This window comes from Periplaneta americana, chromosome 8 (assembly GCF_040183065.1).
Source record: "Periplaneta americana isolate PAMFEO1 chromosome 8, P.americana_PAMFEO1_priV1, whole genome shotgun sequence".
NCBI classification, from domain to species: Eukaryota; Metazoa; Arthropoda; class Insecta; order Blattodea; family Blattidae; genus Periplaneta; species Periplaneta americana.
In genome coordinates this window covers 50,165,373-50,183,801 of record NC_091124.1, presented here as the reverse complement: position 1 = coordinate 50,183,801, position 18,429 = coordinate 50,165,373, and the positions used below count along the sequence as shown (strand labels likewise).

Here is an 18,429-nt window from a genome sequence, read left to right as displayed (position 1 = left end):
AAAGTTAACAAGATTATTTGTAACAAAGATCTACATGCAAGTTAGATTAGTCTCTAGCATTTTAGCTATAACAATTTATTGTACGTATTTTTAAATGAATTAATTGGCTTGTGTGTACAGATCAGCAGTTTGTAGCGGTCTATTGCGAATTGGATCACTGGGCATTTAACGAATTTAAAATAATTTCCCGATTTCTTTTTACAACATTTTATTAAAACACTTAAATATTAAGACTAATTTTGACACAAGATGGCTATGCGGGTGGCTGCGTGTAATATTCATACAGACATAAAACTACACATTGTCAATACAGTAAAACCCCGATTATCCGTCACCCTATTAACCGATTGGTAGATTATCCGACTGTCTTTCTAGCTCGTAGAAAAAAATATGAACTACTGTACATTATATTAGTACGAATTTTTCCTACAGAGTGTTTTTTTATAAATCTTTACCCTCACGCATTATGGCCGTACTGTTTAACTTCTATGCAAAATATCTTCTACAAGCGCCAAAAGAAAACAGGTTGTACTACGGCAAAAAGTGCAAGTAATTGAGTGGTTTGGGAAAAGAGAAAATGTGGTTCATTTCACATCACAATACGAGATAGGAATTACAACTGTACGCGATTTAGGCTAATGAAAAATAAAATATAAACTCTATGAAATTTGTAAATCTACAACATGAGACCTTTACTACTCCTATGTTTTTACAGACAGTCGTCATAAGGAGTTTCCTTAGCCTTTAAAAACCCGTCGTTGAAAACCAGACTTAAGTACAATAAATAATGTTTTAATAACTGACTTATCGGAAAATCAAATATGAATTGTAAAAAACAAAAGACTTAAATTATTGAACTTCTGATCCAATACCTAGCGTATTAAAAGAAAAGACCATAGAGGAAATTAGGAAAACATTATGTAGTTAGTTTGTGAAAACTTTTTATGGTACGGATTATCCGATTTTTTCGATTAAACGTTCACTCCACTCCCTTCATTACCACGGATAATAGAGGTTCTACTGTACGTTGATTTACTTAGTGCTTCTTACCTTCTGCCTCCTTTGTTGCATATGTCGCGGTCATACCAGATCCACATGAGGTACAAGAGAGCCAGAATGGAGTAACGTGTGCACAGGATGACGTAAGCCATGAAGCTGATGCACATCATGGGCCCAAACGCCAGCGTTATGAACCAACAACATGCTGCTAGAGTCTGCAGGCGCCTCTCTAGAGGTGTGTTGAGCGGTGCGAACCTTACGCCCAGCAACTCCATAAGGCCACGGGCCTGTTTCTCAAGGAAGAGACAAAGTTAACAAGATTCTTTGTAACAAATATCTACATGCAAGTTAGATTAGTCTCGAGCATTTCAGTTTTAACAATTTATTGCACATATTTTAAATGAATACCGAACATATAAGATACTATTCTTTACACGAATCTAGAATTACTGGCCAAACTTCAAGATTCTAGAAATTAATATATATTTTTATTTATTTATTTATTTCATCAATCTTTGTTCACGTCATGGCGGATTAGATGTGTACCAGTTCTTAATCCATCACTCTCTATACAAACATTACAAGAACTACATATTTAACCTATAAGCACAGTCTAGTATATACAGTCGCGAAGCTCAATACGTAGTAAATATGCAAACATTAGGTAGTTGCTCACCACTAGGGTCGCTAATATCGCCTCATTACAGGCAATGCAAAACAGTACCGTCACAGTCTATTGTTTCTAGCACCCTCAAAACTCAAGCTTCGTGACTGTATATAGTAGACTGTGCTATAAGTATCCTCTGTACACCCTAATAATAACAATAATAACAATAACAATAATAATAATAATAAGTATAACGCTTGTATTTAAAACTCTTACTTTAGCTTTTTCACTTCTATACTCAATGTCTTAAAAATTATTCTGTTAACTTCACTGACTACTTTTCGTAGTTTCCTATCGTGTCCGACTACTCAACATTTATAAATTCCATCTCCGTTAGAGCTTTGACGTTCTCTTCCCATCTAATTTTAACTCTAAAAAGAAATTCTCCTAATTTATGCACACTGCTGGCGTTAAGGGAGCCATTCATTTTTTTTATAAGCTACTATAGCGTTAATTTGTAGAAATTTTTTATCCACCCATCTGTGTCTCAAATCATTCGTTGCCCGACACTTTAACGCAATATGCATTGCGTCTTCCGCTAGTCCCTAGAAACTAATATTATATACGCTTTAGAACAGGTTCGGCAAAGACTAGCGCACACGAGCGATCTGCGAAGAGATGAGTGTAGCCTACTGTACGTGGAAATGAACAATATTGTGGCGGTGCGCCATACGTGTCAGCGTTCAGGAATAACTTTATTATTGAAGGAATCTCAATAAACAAAATTGTGTCCCATCTGATTTATTTACAGTATCGTAGTAGTAGAAATAAATCTGTCTATACGTGTAAAAGGAATTTATTCTTAAAAACATATTTTATTTCGAAAAATATACAATACCTAAATAATGTTACTTTCTGGCAAACGAAATTAATAGACTACAACAACAGTTTTCTACCAACAGAATATAACAATTCTTATTCAACCACAGTAAATAGACATTTAATATAGTTTGCACACTACTTCAACCGAAATGTACTGAAACAATAGGATTAAAAATAGCACATTTGTTTAATTGAAACAACACGTAAACATTTTGTTCTATTCGTTTTGATTTTGACATGTGTCATAATGGTTTCTAATTTCAAACAGTCTATTACAATACCATTTTTTGTCGCCTCTTCGAACAATGTAACAAGGCCTTTGTATCTTCAGAACTTACTTTCTAGAAGGGTGGGCTTTCTTTCATCATCCATCCATATCATCATCATGGTTTAGGCCTGGTGGCCTGTTCCTTCCTTTTGGAAAGCGTCCTCCCATTTATTGCGGGGTCTTCCAACATTCCTCCTTCTTTCCGGTCTGTAGTTCAGTATTTTTTTTTGGGAATCTGTCTTTATTCATCCTTAATATATGTTCTTTCCAGTTTTTCTTTTGTCTTGCTAATCTGTCGTTTAAGTTGAAAATTCCCACTTCCGTCCTTAAGTCTGTGCTTCTTTTCTGGTCCAATAGAGTGTATCCTGCTACTGATCTAAAAAAATCTCATCTCTGCAGCCTCTATCCTTCTTTCTGATCGAGTCAATTCCCAGTTTTCACTGCCATACATAAGAACAGGTCTGCCATTACTTTATAGAATTTTAGTTGGGTCTCTTAGGGCCGTATTCATAGACATTCTTAGCGCGGGCTTCCAGTGGATGATCAGCGAACTAACGCTTTTCGTATTCATAAATCAGTGTTAGCGATATATGATATGAATCCTGTTTAGCACGCTCGTAGCGCGGGCTAGCGAAATGTCTATGAATAGCACCCTAAGTACTTTCCGGGGTAAAGTTCTTTTCATTGTACCGCACATTCCCTGGAATTTATTTATTGTGTTATTAACATCGTTATTTTCGCAATAGGATACGTTGCAACCCAAATAATTGAAACTACTCACTTGCTCAATTATTTTATCCTCTATTACTATTTTAGTTCTTAGATGCCTAGTCCCCAGAAAGCCCATTGCTTTAGTGTTTGTTAAAGATATTTTAAGATTATAATCTTTAATAACTCTTAACATGTTTGTTGCTATTTGCAAACCGTCCTCTGAATTACTGAAAATCACTTTATCATCGGGAAACAAAAGAGTGTCTATGCTCTCTTTGCCGACTATAAAATGTCCTGTTAAAATACTTTGCCATTCTTCAATGACTGCGTCTATATATACATTAAAAATTGCTGGTGACAATGGGCATCCCTGTTTTACTCCCTGGTTTATTGCTTTCTTTGTTTCTTAATTTATTTTCGCAATATCCGGATTAAGATATTTTAATGCTACAAGCCGCAAAACAGTTTTTAATTTTGTATCTTTTATGCTTACTGTCAGTCTTGGTACATACGCTTCATTGTAGAGAACTTTTCATAAGCAAATTTACTATGAAACATGGACAGTACATAGGTTGCAAATTTACATACTATTGTTTTAAATTATGTTTTCTGCACATGTGTTTCTTGCATATTATACACTGGGCATTTCCCGTTTTGCATTCCTAAAAAGAAATGTAAAACCTCCCCCTCCCCCAGTCGGGGTTAAAACAGTTTGAAGATTTACGCTGCTCTTCTTCCATGTACAGCTGTCAAAAAAAAAAAAAAAAGTGGCCGCACTCGTGAACAGCGAATATTTTCAAAGTCCACTTCGGGTCGCGGCGATGTTACACGATGCATGTGCTTGTACAAGCAGTTCCGGAACTATGAAAGTGTTCCATATCTGCTCCTCGCAAACCAGCGGTAGAGTGCTTGTTTAATGATTCAAAGGTTCTGGGTTCGGGCCTTCAAGTTTTCATTTTATTTTTTAATCGTTCTTTAGCGATGTAAATGATATTCAAATTATCATTTATATCCAGTTATCGTTCTTGATGGATATCACGTTATTTATATTTTGTTATCGTTCTTTAGAGATATGAATAAAATTCAAGTCATCATTTGTATTCTGTTATCGTTTTATAACGATATGAATAATAATTATTACTATTGTAGCTACAGTATCTCCAATGGGGGTTAGCCCTATTTTACATATGTAAGTTAGGGCTATAGTTTTATACACAAAAAAGATAAGCATAAAGAGAAAAGGAAAAGAAAATTAAATTAGCTTACGCGATGTAAACAAAACAAACAATCCGTAAATTAGGCATTGCGATTGCAAAACAAATATCAGTTATCAATTTGAAACATACAAAAACATTAACAACACACATACGTAACACTTCTATAACACAAATATGCAGCTATCCGTACCATACATCATAAATTAATACACAATAGTCACACAAACACAATCAAACTATAATTACGACATTGCAACGACATCAAGCATTCCATAACTGACTCACATACATAACAAATCAAGCATCCATTGCAACATATACACTTCAACATAGTAACCACACTTTTAAAAGTTACAAATTTGGCTCCAAGAAGAATAAATAGGACACCATTACTAATTACTATTCTTCTACAATTTCTTAAATACATCTGTAATAAATCTGTGAAATTCCGATATGAATAATATTCACGTTTTTTATATTGTTATCGTTCTTTAGCGATATAAATAATATTCAAGTTATCATTTATATTGCTTTCCTTCATTAGCATTATAAAATAATATTCAAGTTATTTATATTGTTATTGTTCTTTTGCAATATAAATAATCTGTATTTTATGTAGGTAATTATTATAACACAAATAAACATCTTTCTTTGTAAAATAGGTTATTTTATTTAGATAATTAAATACGTATTATATAATATCTTATATTAATTAAACAAACCGATATTTATCATTTATATTCTGTTATAGTTCTTTAGTGATACTGTATAAATAATATTCAAGTTATTTATATTATAATCGTTCTTTAGCGATATAAATAACATAAATTTAATATTAGGTTTGGAAAAATCCAGTTGCATAAAACTGGTATTAGTTTTTCTTTTTGTATTATTACATTATACTATCTTGAACTACAATAAAATGAAAAGGAGTAGGTAACGAGGAATTGAACCTGAGACGCTGACATCTAAATTCCGACGTTCGTCCGCTGAGCTACGAGGGCAAAAGTGTGGAAACATTTTCGGAAAAATTGGCCCAATCACACTCTAAGATTTTCTGATTCGTAGAAGCTAGTCCAGGATGCAGGGGGCAAAGGCTAATTGATATTTCCCGATCTCTGATAGGGTCAAACATCCTGATAGAATTAATATTTAACCCTTGCCGTGACTTTCGGTGAAGTCCGGAGGGCCCAATTAGCCAAATCCACTCTCCTCATCTCCACGCTTGGGCCCCCTGGAATTTAATAAGATGCGAAAGAGATAGTGGTATGCGGAAATCAACGGGATGTTACCGCATTTAGGCCTATCCTTCCCAAGAAAAACTGCAAACATGAACAAAGGAAGCTTTTAATAGAAGAAGAAGTATCTTCTGCGGACCTCTGGAAAAAGAACTAAGGAAGAGACTAGTGAAGTGCTTTGTGTGGAGTATGGCATTGTATGGGGAAGGAACATGACATTACGACGAAATGAAGAGAAACGAATTGAAGCATTTGAAATGTGCATGTGGAGAAGAACGGCGCGTGTGAAGTGGACAGATAGAATAAGAAATAAAATTGTGTTTGAGAAAGTGAGTGAAGAAAGAATGATGCTGAAACTGATTAGAAAGATAAAAAGTAACTGGTTGGGTCTCTGGTTGAAAAGAATAATAGACGACATTAGGATATGTGAATCTTATGCGGAGACTAAGAGGAAGGCAGAAAATAGGAAAGGTTGGAGATTGCTGGGTTTGCAATGAAAGACCTGCCCATGGACAGCACACTGATGTATGTGGGTATGTTCAGAATGCCTGGAATATCGTGTCTAAAAACAGTCGCTATTTGCAAAGACTAGTCAATTCCATGCCCATTCGACTGCAAGATGATCGAGATAAGAGGAAGATAGACTAAATATTGAATTGTGGCTTTTTGTTTTGTTTTTTTAACGCTTTATTGTTCGAATGTTTTAAGGCCGACGCCAGTAAATTTGTTTTGTTTATGCCACGAAAGATACTTTTATTGAGAATAAAATCTTTTTTCTTTCCATTTGCAGCCACAATATCATAATGATAAAGTCATGGCATAATATATTAATGAACCTGATGTTAATTACTAAAATAATCGTAAAAGAGAAAGGAGCCATTATGTATAGTTTGTCTCTCTCAAAAACAGAACAAAAAAGAACATAAAAAGCACGTGGTTGTAGTCGAACGCAGGACCTCACGAATAAGAGGCCTGAACGCTACCATTATGCTATCGATAACACACAGAATACTTCAATTATAACTGTAGATATCAGGCAACGTGGTCCAACAACATGTAACATCGCCTGTCTCCGAATTGTAGCGAAGATACCCGAAGGGCACTTTGTTTCAGGAGAGCGGCCACTTTTTCTTTTGACAGCTGTATACCCTTGCTTAGGCCGTATCTCAAAGCTCAAGTCTATACTAGCAACTAGCTGACTTGTAAACTACACACTAGAGAGCTTTGAACATGTATGCTAAAATCATAGCCTTCTTCATAGACTATTTTTCTCAAAGCCATGAACTTACGGTATAGCACTAAATTAAGAAGGCAATGTCCTAATACAGTTTAATTACGAGTTATCAGCTGTTATTTTTTTGGAAATTCGAATTCTTTCTTTATAAACAGTGTTCCAGTAAACAGTTCAAGAAACTTAATTCTCAGGTTTATGAACTGAATGGTAGTTTTCTGAGACACTAGAAAAGAAACTTAGAAAGATGTAGAACTGTAAAAGATGTTCAAAAGATATCTATGAACATTAAGTTTGGCTAAGAACAATCGAAATAAATATGGAAAAGGTAAGGGCCTGAAATATTACAATATTAAAAAAATGTACTGCAGATACCAACAATGTCAATGTTCCAAGTTAACGTGTTATTCTACATTGAACTCATTTTATTTCCAAAGCATCATCAGATTTCAATGGTATCCATGTTTGTTTAGTATATGTCAACAATCAAGCAAGCGTTTTCTTCACTTGCTACTACGGATTTGGTTGCTATTCATTATCGTAACTTCTGATGTCACATCCGGCTATTTAGTCAACAATCTAGTTCACTTCAAGAAACAAATACAACAGACTCATCAAAATTGGAATACTAGATGGACGACATGCACAACCGGATCACTAACAAGAGACACCTACTTCCCAACAATCCACGACCGATTCAAAAGCCATTACTTCAAAACTACTTTCGTAACAACGCAGTTTCTTTCTGGACATGGGAAATTTGGTACTTCGACAGATTCAACATTCCAGCAGACATCGACTCTACATGCTGCTGCCGCGAAGACCTTCACAGTGTGAAACACCTATTTGACTGTCCTATTATTGAAGCAAAGAGATTTCAAACAAAGACGCATTTTCTGGACTGCGAAACCGAATACAGGACTCCACTATGTGAAGTAATCAAAAAACCTTGTTGCTACAGACAATTTATAGACTTGCTAAACTTCATCTTTAAAATACCTCAGATACATATTTCACCATTATCTGTGTAAAAATAAGTAGTAAGTTATAGATAAGTAGTTTACCCATAACAAAAACTAAAACCCTAGCATACCGCTTGGTGAATTAGGGTTCTTGCCCGCAGATATTTAATAATAATAATAATAATAATAATAATAATAATAATAATTCACTTCAGCTGAAAATGTAGCTTTGAGACACGGCCTTAATAGCTTTTCCCTCGTCAGGTGCGCTTGGTATCTGTGGAGCTCATACGAACGAATGACGGACTACTACCGACTCTTATGTGCAATTTGTTCATATGCGCGCCTATTGCCGTTCCTGCTTTAGAATCACCGTCTTTGTTTTTTTTTTATTTTATTGGGTTATTTTACGACGCTGCATCAACATCTAGGTTATTTAGCGTCTGAATGATATGAAGGTGATAATGCCGGTGAAATGAGTCCGGGGTCCAGCACCGAAAATTACCCAGAATTTGCTCGTATTGGGTTGAGGGAAAACACCGGAAAAAACCTCAACCAGGTAACTTGCCCCGACCGGGATTCGAACCCGGGGCACCTGGTTTCGCGGCCAGACGCGCTGATCGTTACTCCACAGGTGTGGACACCGTCTTGGTATTTATGATGAAATTGTAATCAAGAGAAAAAGGAATTGATTGGGTCACTGGCTGAGAAAAAACTGTCTACTGAAGCATGCATGGAAGGAATAAACACGGGTCCTAAAATTAACATCTTTCAAGATATGATTACTTGTTCATCAACATCAAAAGGAATGCTAAATGTGATTTTCATTGAAAGAAAAAGCATTGAATAGGCTATTCCGAGTGGTAGTAGTATTCATCAAAACAAAAAAACTAAGTATAATACACATGGGTCCTAAAATTAAATTTTGTTCGAAGCAAGGACTTCGAAACTGGTAATGCAAGAACAGCATACCTTGTAATGAGAGTTCCTTGCTTACTACTTTTTATTGGGGTATATGTACAACATCTTATCGGAAATGTAGTAAACAGTGACGAGGTGAGATTTCCTGAGACGAAGGGCAGGATACGTTAAAAATTAATGGGAATCACCTGATAATCTCCTATGATGTTGATGAACAAATACTCGTATAGAAAGTTATTAATTTTAGGAACCATGTTTATTAGACTTTCTCTTCTTATTTTGTTGAATACTACCAACGCCAAAACACTGAATGTTTTTTTAATACTCTCTAAATATTAGTTTGAATATGACTGCAACTTTATCTAATTTAAACAAATTTCATTTTGTTTGAAAGAGCCTTCTGATATTTTTAGTACATGCTTTCTTTTTTAGAAGGAGAGAGTGCACAAAAGGCAAACACAATTTAAAATAGAAACAAAACTTTGGTAATATCACAGTCTAGTATATACAGTCACGAAGCTCGAGTTTTGAGGGTACTAGGAACAATAGACTGTGCAGGTACTATTTCACATTGTAATGAGGCGATAGTAGCGATCCTAGTGGTTAGCAACTAATCTATGGATGCATATTTACTACGTATTGAGCTTCGTGACTGTATATACTAGACCGTGGTAATATTGTGAAGGGAAGTTATTTGTGTGAAGTATAAAATCTGCAGTGTCTGGGAAAAGTGACATAAGTCAGTTTCCACAAACCTTTTTTGATAATTTATTGACAACTTACGGAACATCTGCTCGCTTGGAAAAAGAGACAAGTTTTTCTCGCTTTACAATAATTCATACAGAAAAAATCAAATCGACATTAACCAGTGTAACTTGTTAAATTATCGAAAAAGGTTTGTGGAAACTGACATGTCACTTTTCCCAGGCACTGCAGAAATTGGGAAATTTATTTCTATTACATTGATCTAAGCATACAAAGTAAATTATTCCGATTAACTATTTATATACCTATTTCTTCAACTTTGGAATTAAACTCCCTTTCTCAGGATTACATTTATTCTTGGAGATGCAAGTACAATGAGGGACATCGTCGTTGTTCCTGCAATAACTCCTATGTGTAAAATATAAAATTGTTCATTCTATGGCAGTAGTACATAGGAGACTGAATTCTTAAATTTTCGAAAGAAAGAAATATAATTACATATAGGAGATTTCATTATTTGCTGTATCACTATTTAAGTTATTCAATACAGCAAAATCTGAAAATCTATAAATATATCACAGGAGTTATTGCAAGAGCAACGACGACATAATCGTTGAGCGACTCAAGTATTTTATGAGTCAAAGATTGCCACATTGCTTCGAGCCGGAAGTTTTTGTTTATATGAGACGAGATATTCGCTTCCCTTTTCTGTTTAAATATTACAGATCTATGACGAGAGGGAATTAAAGCTGTAGACTCTTATGAGCCGCTCTATAAGTCTCTCGAAACATTTTCGCCCGCTCTACAATTTATGTCCCTCGCAGTACATACAGAACTCTTTCACTGTGCATGATAAAGACAACTTTTCAAGTTCAGAGCAACTGATAAGATACCGGTATCCGTTACGCTTCAGTGATGTTATTTCGTAATTTTACAGGACATAGGTATTGGTATGTCCCGCGCCGTGGCGTCGCAGTATAAGGCATCCTGCCTAGGACCCGCGTTACGGAATGCGCGCTGGTTCGAGTCTTCGTAAGGGAAGAAATTCTCATGAAATTTCTGCCGGTGTATGGGACCGGTGTGATGCACTTGGGGAGCTACGATAGGTAGCGAAAATCCGGTTTCGCAAGCCAGCTTTAACGGCTGGGGGGGGGGGGATCATCTTGCTAATCACACGATACCTCCATTCTGGTTGGATGATCAACTCTGCTTCAGCATGTGGACGTGAGGCCAGCAGCCGGCTGGTCGGCGTCTTGGCCCTACAGGGCTGTAGCGCCATGGATTTACTTTTACTTTAGGTATCGGTATGCAAATAATATATATATATATATATATGTGTGTGTGTGTGTGTGTGTGTGTGTGTGTGTGTGTGTGTGTGTGTGTGTGTGTGTGTGTGTGTGTGTGTGTGTGTGTGTCTGTCTAATCCCTACCCATTTCACTTTGCGGGATTCGAGTTCCGCATACTGCGGATAGATGGCAGGACTGTGACCCATTTTAAAATTGTACACCACTTCGGCGGGTCACGTTATGCATGACTTGTATATGTGAAGAGTTATGTCGTGTACTAGGGTGAGTGTATGCTAAGTGTTCGTGTAAATGTAGTGTAGAGAATGGGTGAGGAAGGGAGAAGGGGAAACCCGGTGCCGGCACTTTATTTATTATAGAACTGTTAAAAGGCTTTTGAATTTTGTATGAATGTTTGAGAAATGAGGCCGCTAGGCGGGGAGTAGCAAATCTATGACAAATGTTCAAAGTTAGACGTTTACCATATACTACTACTTTAGACAGCAATATTAATAATAATAATAATAATAATAATAATAATAATAATAATAATAATAATAATAATGCTTTTCAATTCATTGCGGACTAAAGCAAGGAGATGCACTATCACCTTTATTTTTTAATTTTGCTCTAAAATATGGCATTAGGAAATCCCAGGATAATAGAGGGTTTGGAATTGAACGGATTAAATCAGCTGCTTGTCTATGCGGATGACGTGAATGTGTTAGGAGAAAATTCACAAACTAAACGGAAATTTCACTTGAAGCAAGTAAAGAGGTAGATTTGGGAGTAAATCCCGAAAAGACAAAGCATGTGATTATGTCTCGTGACCAGAACATAGTACGAAATGGAAATATAAAAATCTGAAATTTATACTTTGAAGAGGTGGAAAAATCAAATATCTTGGAGCAACAGTAACAAATATAAATGACAATCGGGAGGAAATTACTCGGATAAATATGAGAAATGCGTGTTATTCGGTTGAGAAGCTTTTGTCATCCAGTCTGCTCTCAAAACAGCTAAAAGTTAGAATTTATAAAACAGTTATATTACCGGTTGTTCTGTACGTTGTAAAACTTGGACTCTCACTTTGAGAAACATGTTAAGGGTGTATGAGAATAAGGTACTTAGAAAAATATTTGAGCCTGAGAGGAATGAAGTTACAGGAGAATGGAGAAAGTTACACAACACAGAACTGCACGCATTGTATTCTTCACCCGACATAGTTGGGAATATTAAATCCAGACGTTTGAGATAGGTAGAGCATGTAGCATGTATGGGCAAATTCAGAAATGCATATCGAGTGCTAGTTGGGAGACCTGAGGAAAAAAGACATTTGGGGAGGCCGAGACGTATATGGGAGGATAATATTAAAATTTATTTGAGGGAGGTGGGATATGATTGTAGAGACTAGATTAATCTTGCTCAGGATGGGGACCGATGACTGGCTTATGTGAGGGTGGCAATGAACCTCCGGGTTCCTTTAAATCCATAAATAATAATAATAATAATAATAATAATAATAATAATAATAATAATAATAATAATAATAATAATAATTGATTTAAACGAGTTCGAATGCCTTTCGGGTTACAACAATCTATGTAAAATGAATTTCAGTAACTGTCAAAGCGATCTCTTGTGTATTATCGTCGCGCTCTCATGGTTAACATTCGGCAGGTCTTTGAGTGGCCTCGTGCATAACATTCGGCAAGACTTTGACATTTAATTGTATTATTGTTTTCAATTTCTTATGTCGCCGCTCCAATCACTCGCCTCAATTTCAATATTGCAACCAATAAGCTGCTTCCATTATTAAATGACACCTACTTGTCTAATCCACGTGTACTAAAATCGAAGTTACGTCTTGTGCTGAGGACGAACATCAAGGTATGTGATTAAAAATTATTATTAAAGAGTTATTATTAAGAGTTAAGAATGTCAACGCACTCTTATATGAAATAATAATAATAATAATAATAATAATAATAATAATAATAATAGACATTTAATAATATAACAAACTAGTGCTTATTCTTATCGAGGAAGTAGACGTGACAACGTGACGCTTAGAGTGAAACCTACAGAGCAACAATCGGCCGGCAAAATTATGTTTTAAAAGCACACCGCACATTATTATAAGATGCCGACATGTTAAGCATTAGGCCGCGGCGATAATACCACTGCAGCTTGCGCAATACGTTGAGTCTAGAAAATTCAGGCGGTGTATGCCATTTTTTTTTATGGAACAGTACATTTTAATCATTTTTATTACTTTTTATATTTATGAAAATAAACGTACAAAAGTATATCAGAATGTATTAGTGGTGTACTGGGACTCCTTTCTTTTAATTCTATAACTCTAAAGCCTCGGTTTTTCTGAACCGAGGCTTTAGACCTCCATTCTGATATATAACAAGTCAGGTTATTTACGAAGGGATGGTAAGTCCTTGGAAAATAAGCTACCCATTTCCTATTCTACACCTACTGTACTGTGTAGCCTCGGACTTTTGAAACTTGGAAAACGATAAACGAAAACAAAAATATTATATTTAATAATTCATCTTTAGAAAGGACTTACATCTAAACTAAATTCCGTTTCCATGTAGAGTTCTTAATATTCCCATTTTCAAGTAAATTTATAAATGAAGTACTCAAACGAATTCTAATTTTCTACTAGTGATTCTTATTTTTAACCCGTAATTGGTGAGGTGGTAGCTGTGAGTATCCCAGCCATTCTAAGAAAAGAAGCCTGCGCTAGGTGGATGTGCGGAGATATTTTTCTTTCCATTGCTTATTATGCTGCCTGCTTCCCTAATTTTTAATCAAACCTAGTTAAAACAAATAAAAGTACGTGATTATATGAATTAAAAATTCAGTTTGATTATCTGAGTGCTACGATACAATTTTCTAAGTTGGGGTAAGTGCAATCCCCACCTCACCAGTTACGTGACTATAAAAATACCTCGCCACTTACGGGTTAATGAGCTCGCTGCTTGTACTTGATATAGTATATTTCATTTGACAAGGCTCTAAATTTATGTCATCTCTTATGTCTTTAATTTTCATATTCATGTGCCAGACAAATTTTACAATCACAAAACGCAATACTTACATTAATTGCAATTTGACGAGGTAGGGAGGAAGAGGAACTAAAAGTCAACTATCAGCTTCGTATACTTTATCCCTGTTAAGGCTGATTCACAATAAACCCGGAACGGAAACGACGAGAACGAGAACGGAAATATTGTTAAAATAAATATATACATTTATTTTAACAATATTTCCGTTCTCGTTCTCGTTCCCGGTTTATTGTGAACCAGCCTTTACTACGAAAACAGTCAAATGCAGTACTGGCCCAAGAATTACGTCACTTTCATATTTTGCCACATTTATTTGATTTACATACATTATGCATTACTGGATTCATTGCCGTAAATACCGTTAATTACAACTAGGATTAAATTAAATTCAGTCTGTAAAATTACAGACGAAGTGAGTTAATTTAATTCATAGCTTTCGTCTCAAATTTTAACATGTAAATCTCACCCCTTCTATTTCGATGTCGACGTCATGAAAAGGTAAACAAAGCTCATCCACTTTGAACAGCATTGTTTATTGTCCATACGAGGCCATTATCCCTCCGGCATCCCAATGGCTATTTCGAAGTTTTTCGTGATTGTGTAACGCCTACTGTGCTGTCATGTAGGATTCCACAAAGCTTAGAACTATTACTTTACTGAATAATAGGTCAATGAACGCCGCAGCATGATGGGCAGTGAAGATTTCGCGTGGGGCGAAGGTGGCTTATTGTGACCACCAGGCCGTAAGCTGTGTAGGTTCAGCATAGAGATAAACTCGATAGAAATAATTCTTATTGTGTATTTAGTTTCACCAGAAATAGTCGGGGCAAGCATTCCGAGAATTTAGATATCTTAAAGAAATATATATATGTAAATACAATATTACAAATTTCCAATTAGCATTAAAGAAAATCTGGTCGAATCAATCTGTCGGTAAGTGGGGGGAGGGAGGTAGGGATAAAGTGCTCTAAGACAAAACTCTGTTCAATTTCGATGGATTATATTAGTTACAAAAGCATTATTTGATTATAATCTATACCCATTTACTGTACATTTTAGAACTGTGTAATCATGTCTAAATCTTCATAGTTTTGAATGTAGGCCTAAGTTTAGTACTTACTTACTGGCTTTTAAGAATCCGGAGGTTCATTGCCGCCCTCACATAAGCCCGCCTTTGGTCCCTATCCTGAGCAAGATTAATCCACTCTCTATCATATCCCACCTCCCTCAAATCAATTTTAATATTATATTCCCATCTACGTCTCGGCCTCCCCAAAGGTCTTTTTCCTTCCGGCCTCCCAACTAACACTCTATATGCATTTCTGGATTCGCCCATATGTGCTACATGCCCTGCCCATTTCAAACGTCTGGATTTAATGTTCCTAATTATGTCAGGTGAAGAATACAATGCGTGCAGTTCTGTGTTGTGTAACTTTCTCCATTCTCCTGTAACTTCATCCCTCTTAGCCCCAAATATTTTCCTAAGCACCTTATTCTCAAACACCCTTAACCTATGTTCCTCAAAGTGAGAGTTCAAGTTTCACAACCATACAGAACAACCGGTAATATAACTGTTTTATAAATTATTCTAACTTTCAGATATTTTTTATAACAGACTGGATGATAAAAGCTTCTCGACCGAAAAATTAAATCAGGCATTGCCCACATTTATTCTGCGTTTAATTTCCTCACAAGTATCATTTATATTTGTTACTGTTGCTCCCAGGTATATGAATTTTTCCATCTTTTCAAAGGATAAATTTCCACTTTTTATATTTCCATTTCGTACAATATTCTCGTCACGAGACATAATCATATACTTAGTCTTTTCGGGATTTACTTCCAAACTTAGTTCTTTACTTGCGTAAGTTTAGTAAATTACATTATAAAAGCACAGAACTTATTTTATTTCAAAAATAATCAAATAGAGCGATTTAAAAAGTCAAATTATCCTTTAAAACAGTACCTAACTGATTTTGACGGAGTTCCATCGTGACGAAAAAAATTATAATGCAAAATCGAACGAAGAATGAAAATATGTAAGATTTTTTTTTTTTCTTCGAGACTGTATTAAGACAACATTAGACACTGGACTGTCATCTTTGTATATTTAGCAAGTGAACTACTGTATTTTCTAATGGTGCATTGCTGTATCTCGAGTGAAAATACTTATAGACAAGTACTTTCCTTGTTGACAAATCTACGTCGAAGTCTTCTAACATTTTTCGTATTAAAGAAATTACCTGTTCGTTGTTGTCGCCCTCCTCCTTCGAGTCACACGCTACTTCACTATTAGCCAGCTGCTCAGTCTTTTTAGTCACACAGCAATGTTGCATCACGCATTATTGCGTACTGAAAGTTGCCTAAATTCAGGAGCTCTGTTGCAACGAAGAGGCTAAACCTGTTCATCGTCTCTGCCGTCTAAAAATATCGATTGCACCGCTGAACTGTTACTATTTTATTACATTATCGACCAATAACAGAGCGGGGAGGTCAAGGACGTCCAGTGTTGATCTAAAAGTGTACCGGTAATTTAAATGTTTAATATACGAAATTGCTGCTGTAGAAAATTATTTCTGAAATGCGTGAAGTTCTGAGTACGTAATTCTCTTTCATAAAGACATTTGACGGTACATATGAGAAGAAATATGTAAGTTATGAGTGTTTTATCTCAATTAAGTAAAAACTTCATGTACGGATACGAGATTAAAAATGGACGAGCCTTGGTAGCAGTCCTCTATGTAGGCAACAAGCTTCGCAAGACATCTCACAAATAGTATACATTTAGGCGCTATTTTTTTACTGCACATGCGCTATGCGTTGTATCTGGAACTTAGTAAAAATTAGGTGGTCCAAGTTATTGTTTCTGGGTCTGTACCATAAAATTACCTACATTCTTTGTGTACAAAACTGTACAAGATTTTTTTTTAAATATATACTGAAATAAATTAAGAGCAAGTCTTACAAGCAAACGTTCTGATGGGGGCAGATAAAAAAAGTTATTTTTTTTTCTTCCACCATGTTAATAATGTTAAAAGAAGTGCTTATACAAATTTTGGCCACTCGACCGCAATTACGAGGGCCGTAAAAAATAAGTTCGCCAGGGGCCGGTAACAGAAAGAAAAAAAAAACAATTTCATTGGAAAAATTTATTGGAACAGGCACAGCAATTGTTGAGCTAGTTTTCAACATATTTTCCATCGGAATTGAGACATTTCTCATATCATGGGATCGACAGAGAGAGGTGCAGACGCAGTCAAACGCTGGTTCCGATCTGAGGCGGCTGACTTCTACGACACAAAAATGATCCCATGATATGACAAATGTCTCAATTCCAGTGGGGTATACTTTGACAAATAGCGCAACAATTGCTCTATCTGTTTAAATAAATATTTCCATGCAATTGTGCTTTTTTCTATAAACGGTCCCAGGGAAAATCACTTTCTGGACGGCCTCGTAATTGCGGTCGGGTGGCCAAAATTTTTGTAAGCACTTCTTTTGACATTATTAACATGGTGGAAGAAAAAAAAATAACTTTATTTATCTGCCCCTATCAGAATGTTTGCTTGTTAGCTATACTGGTATCGCAACAAAGCATTCTTCCTAGGGTTAAGTGTGCTGCTAAATGCCAATTATAGGGAAAATTGAGTGACAGTAAATTTTCAAGAAAAATCGTCCATGTAGAAAATTATTACATTCACATATTTAAAACTTACTCTTAGAAATTAAGGAAATACCAAAAATATCAGTTTCTTTTTTCGAATACTTTTGACAGCTGTTCATAAAATTATTCTTCCAGCATTATTTTATGGTATGCTGACTTTTTTAGTCTTAAAATGTACGTATCAAAACTCACAATTCGCTAACGATTTCCCTATAACCATAAGATATTTAACTCCTGCGAGAAACCATTAAAAAAAATTTCTAGATGATAAACATTGTTCGCATTGTTTAACGTTTCGCCACAATACAATTTTGCTCGTTTCTGTTTCCTTTCAGAGAAAAAAATATATATTAAACATTGTATAGCGTGTTTTGGGAAAGCCATTGATTTAATTCCCAGTATGTCAATAAGTTTAAGAGAGCAGTGTATTATGATACATGATTGAAATAATTTTAGTCTTGTCCTTTAAATGTGCAGAAATTTAATCCTAACAAATTTAACATTTCTTTCTGCAAAGGAATTTTAAAATGTTACATTTGTTCGGATCAAATTTCTGCACATTTAAAGGACGAAACTAAAATTATTTCAATTATTATTATGAAAATGCACTGTTCTGTTACACCGACTTAGCATATTGGGAATTAAATCAATGGTTTT

At 35.4% G+C, this 18,429-nt stretch overlaps 1 protein-coding gene across 1 annotated transcript in view; it reads right to left on the bottom strand.

Moving 5' to 3' along the window:
• LOC138704710 (2-acylglycerol O-acyltransferase 2-A-like) overlaps positions 1 to 18,429 on the bottom strand; it is an 85,259-nt gene that overhangs the window by 16,140 nt on the left and 50,690 nt on the right. The window contains exon 2 of the mRNA XM_069832856.1: positions 1,051 to 1,286. Within this exon, the coding sequence (XP_069688957.1) occupies positions 1,051 to 1,274 (224 nt within the window). The 5' untranslated portion in view covers positions 1,275 to 1,286. The remainder of the gene's footprint in view (positions 1 to 1,050; positions 1,287 to 18,429) is intronic.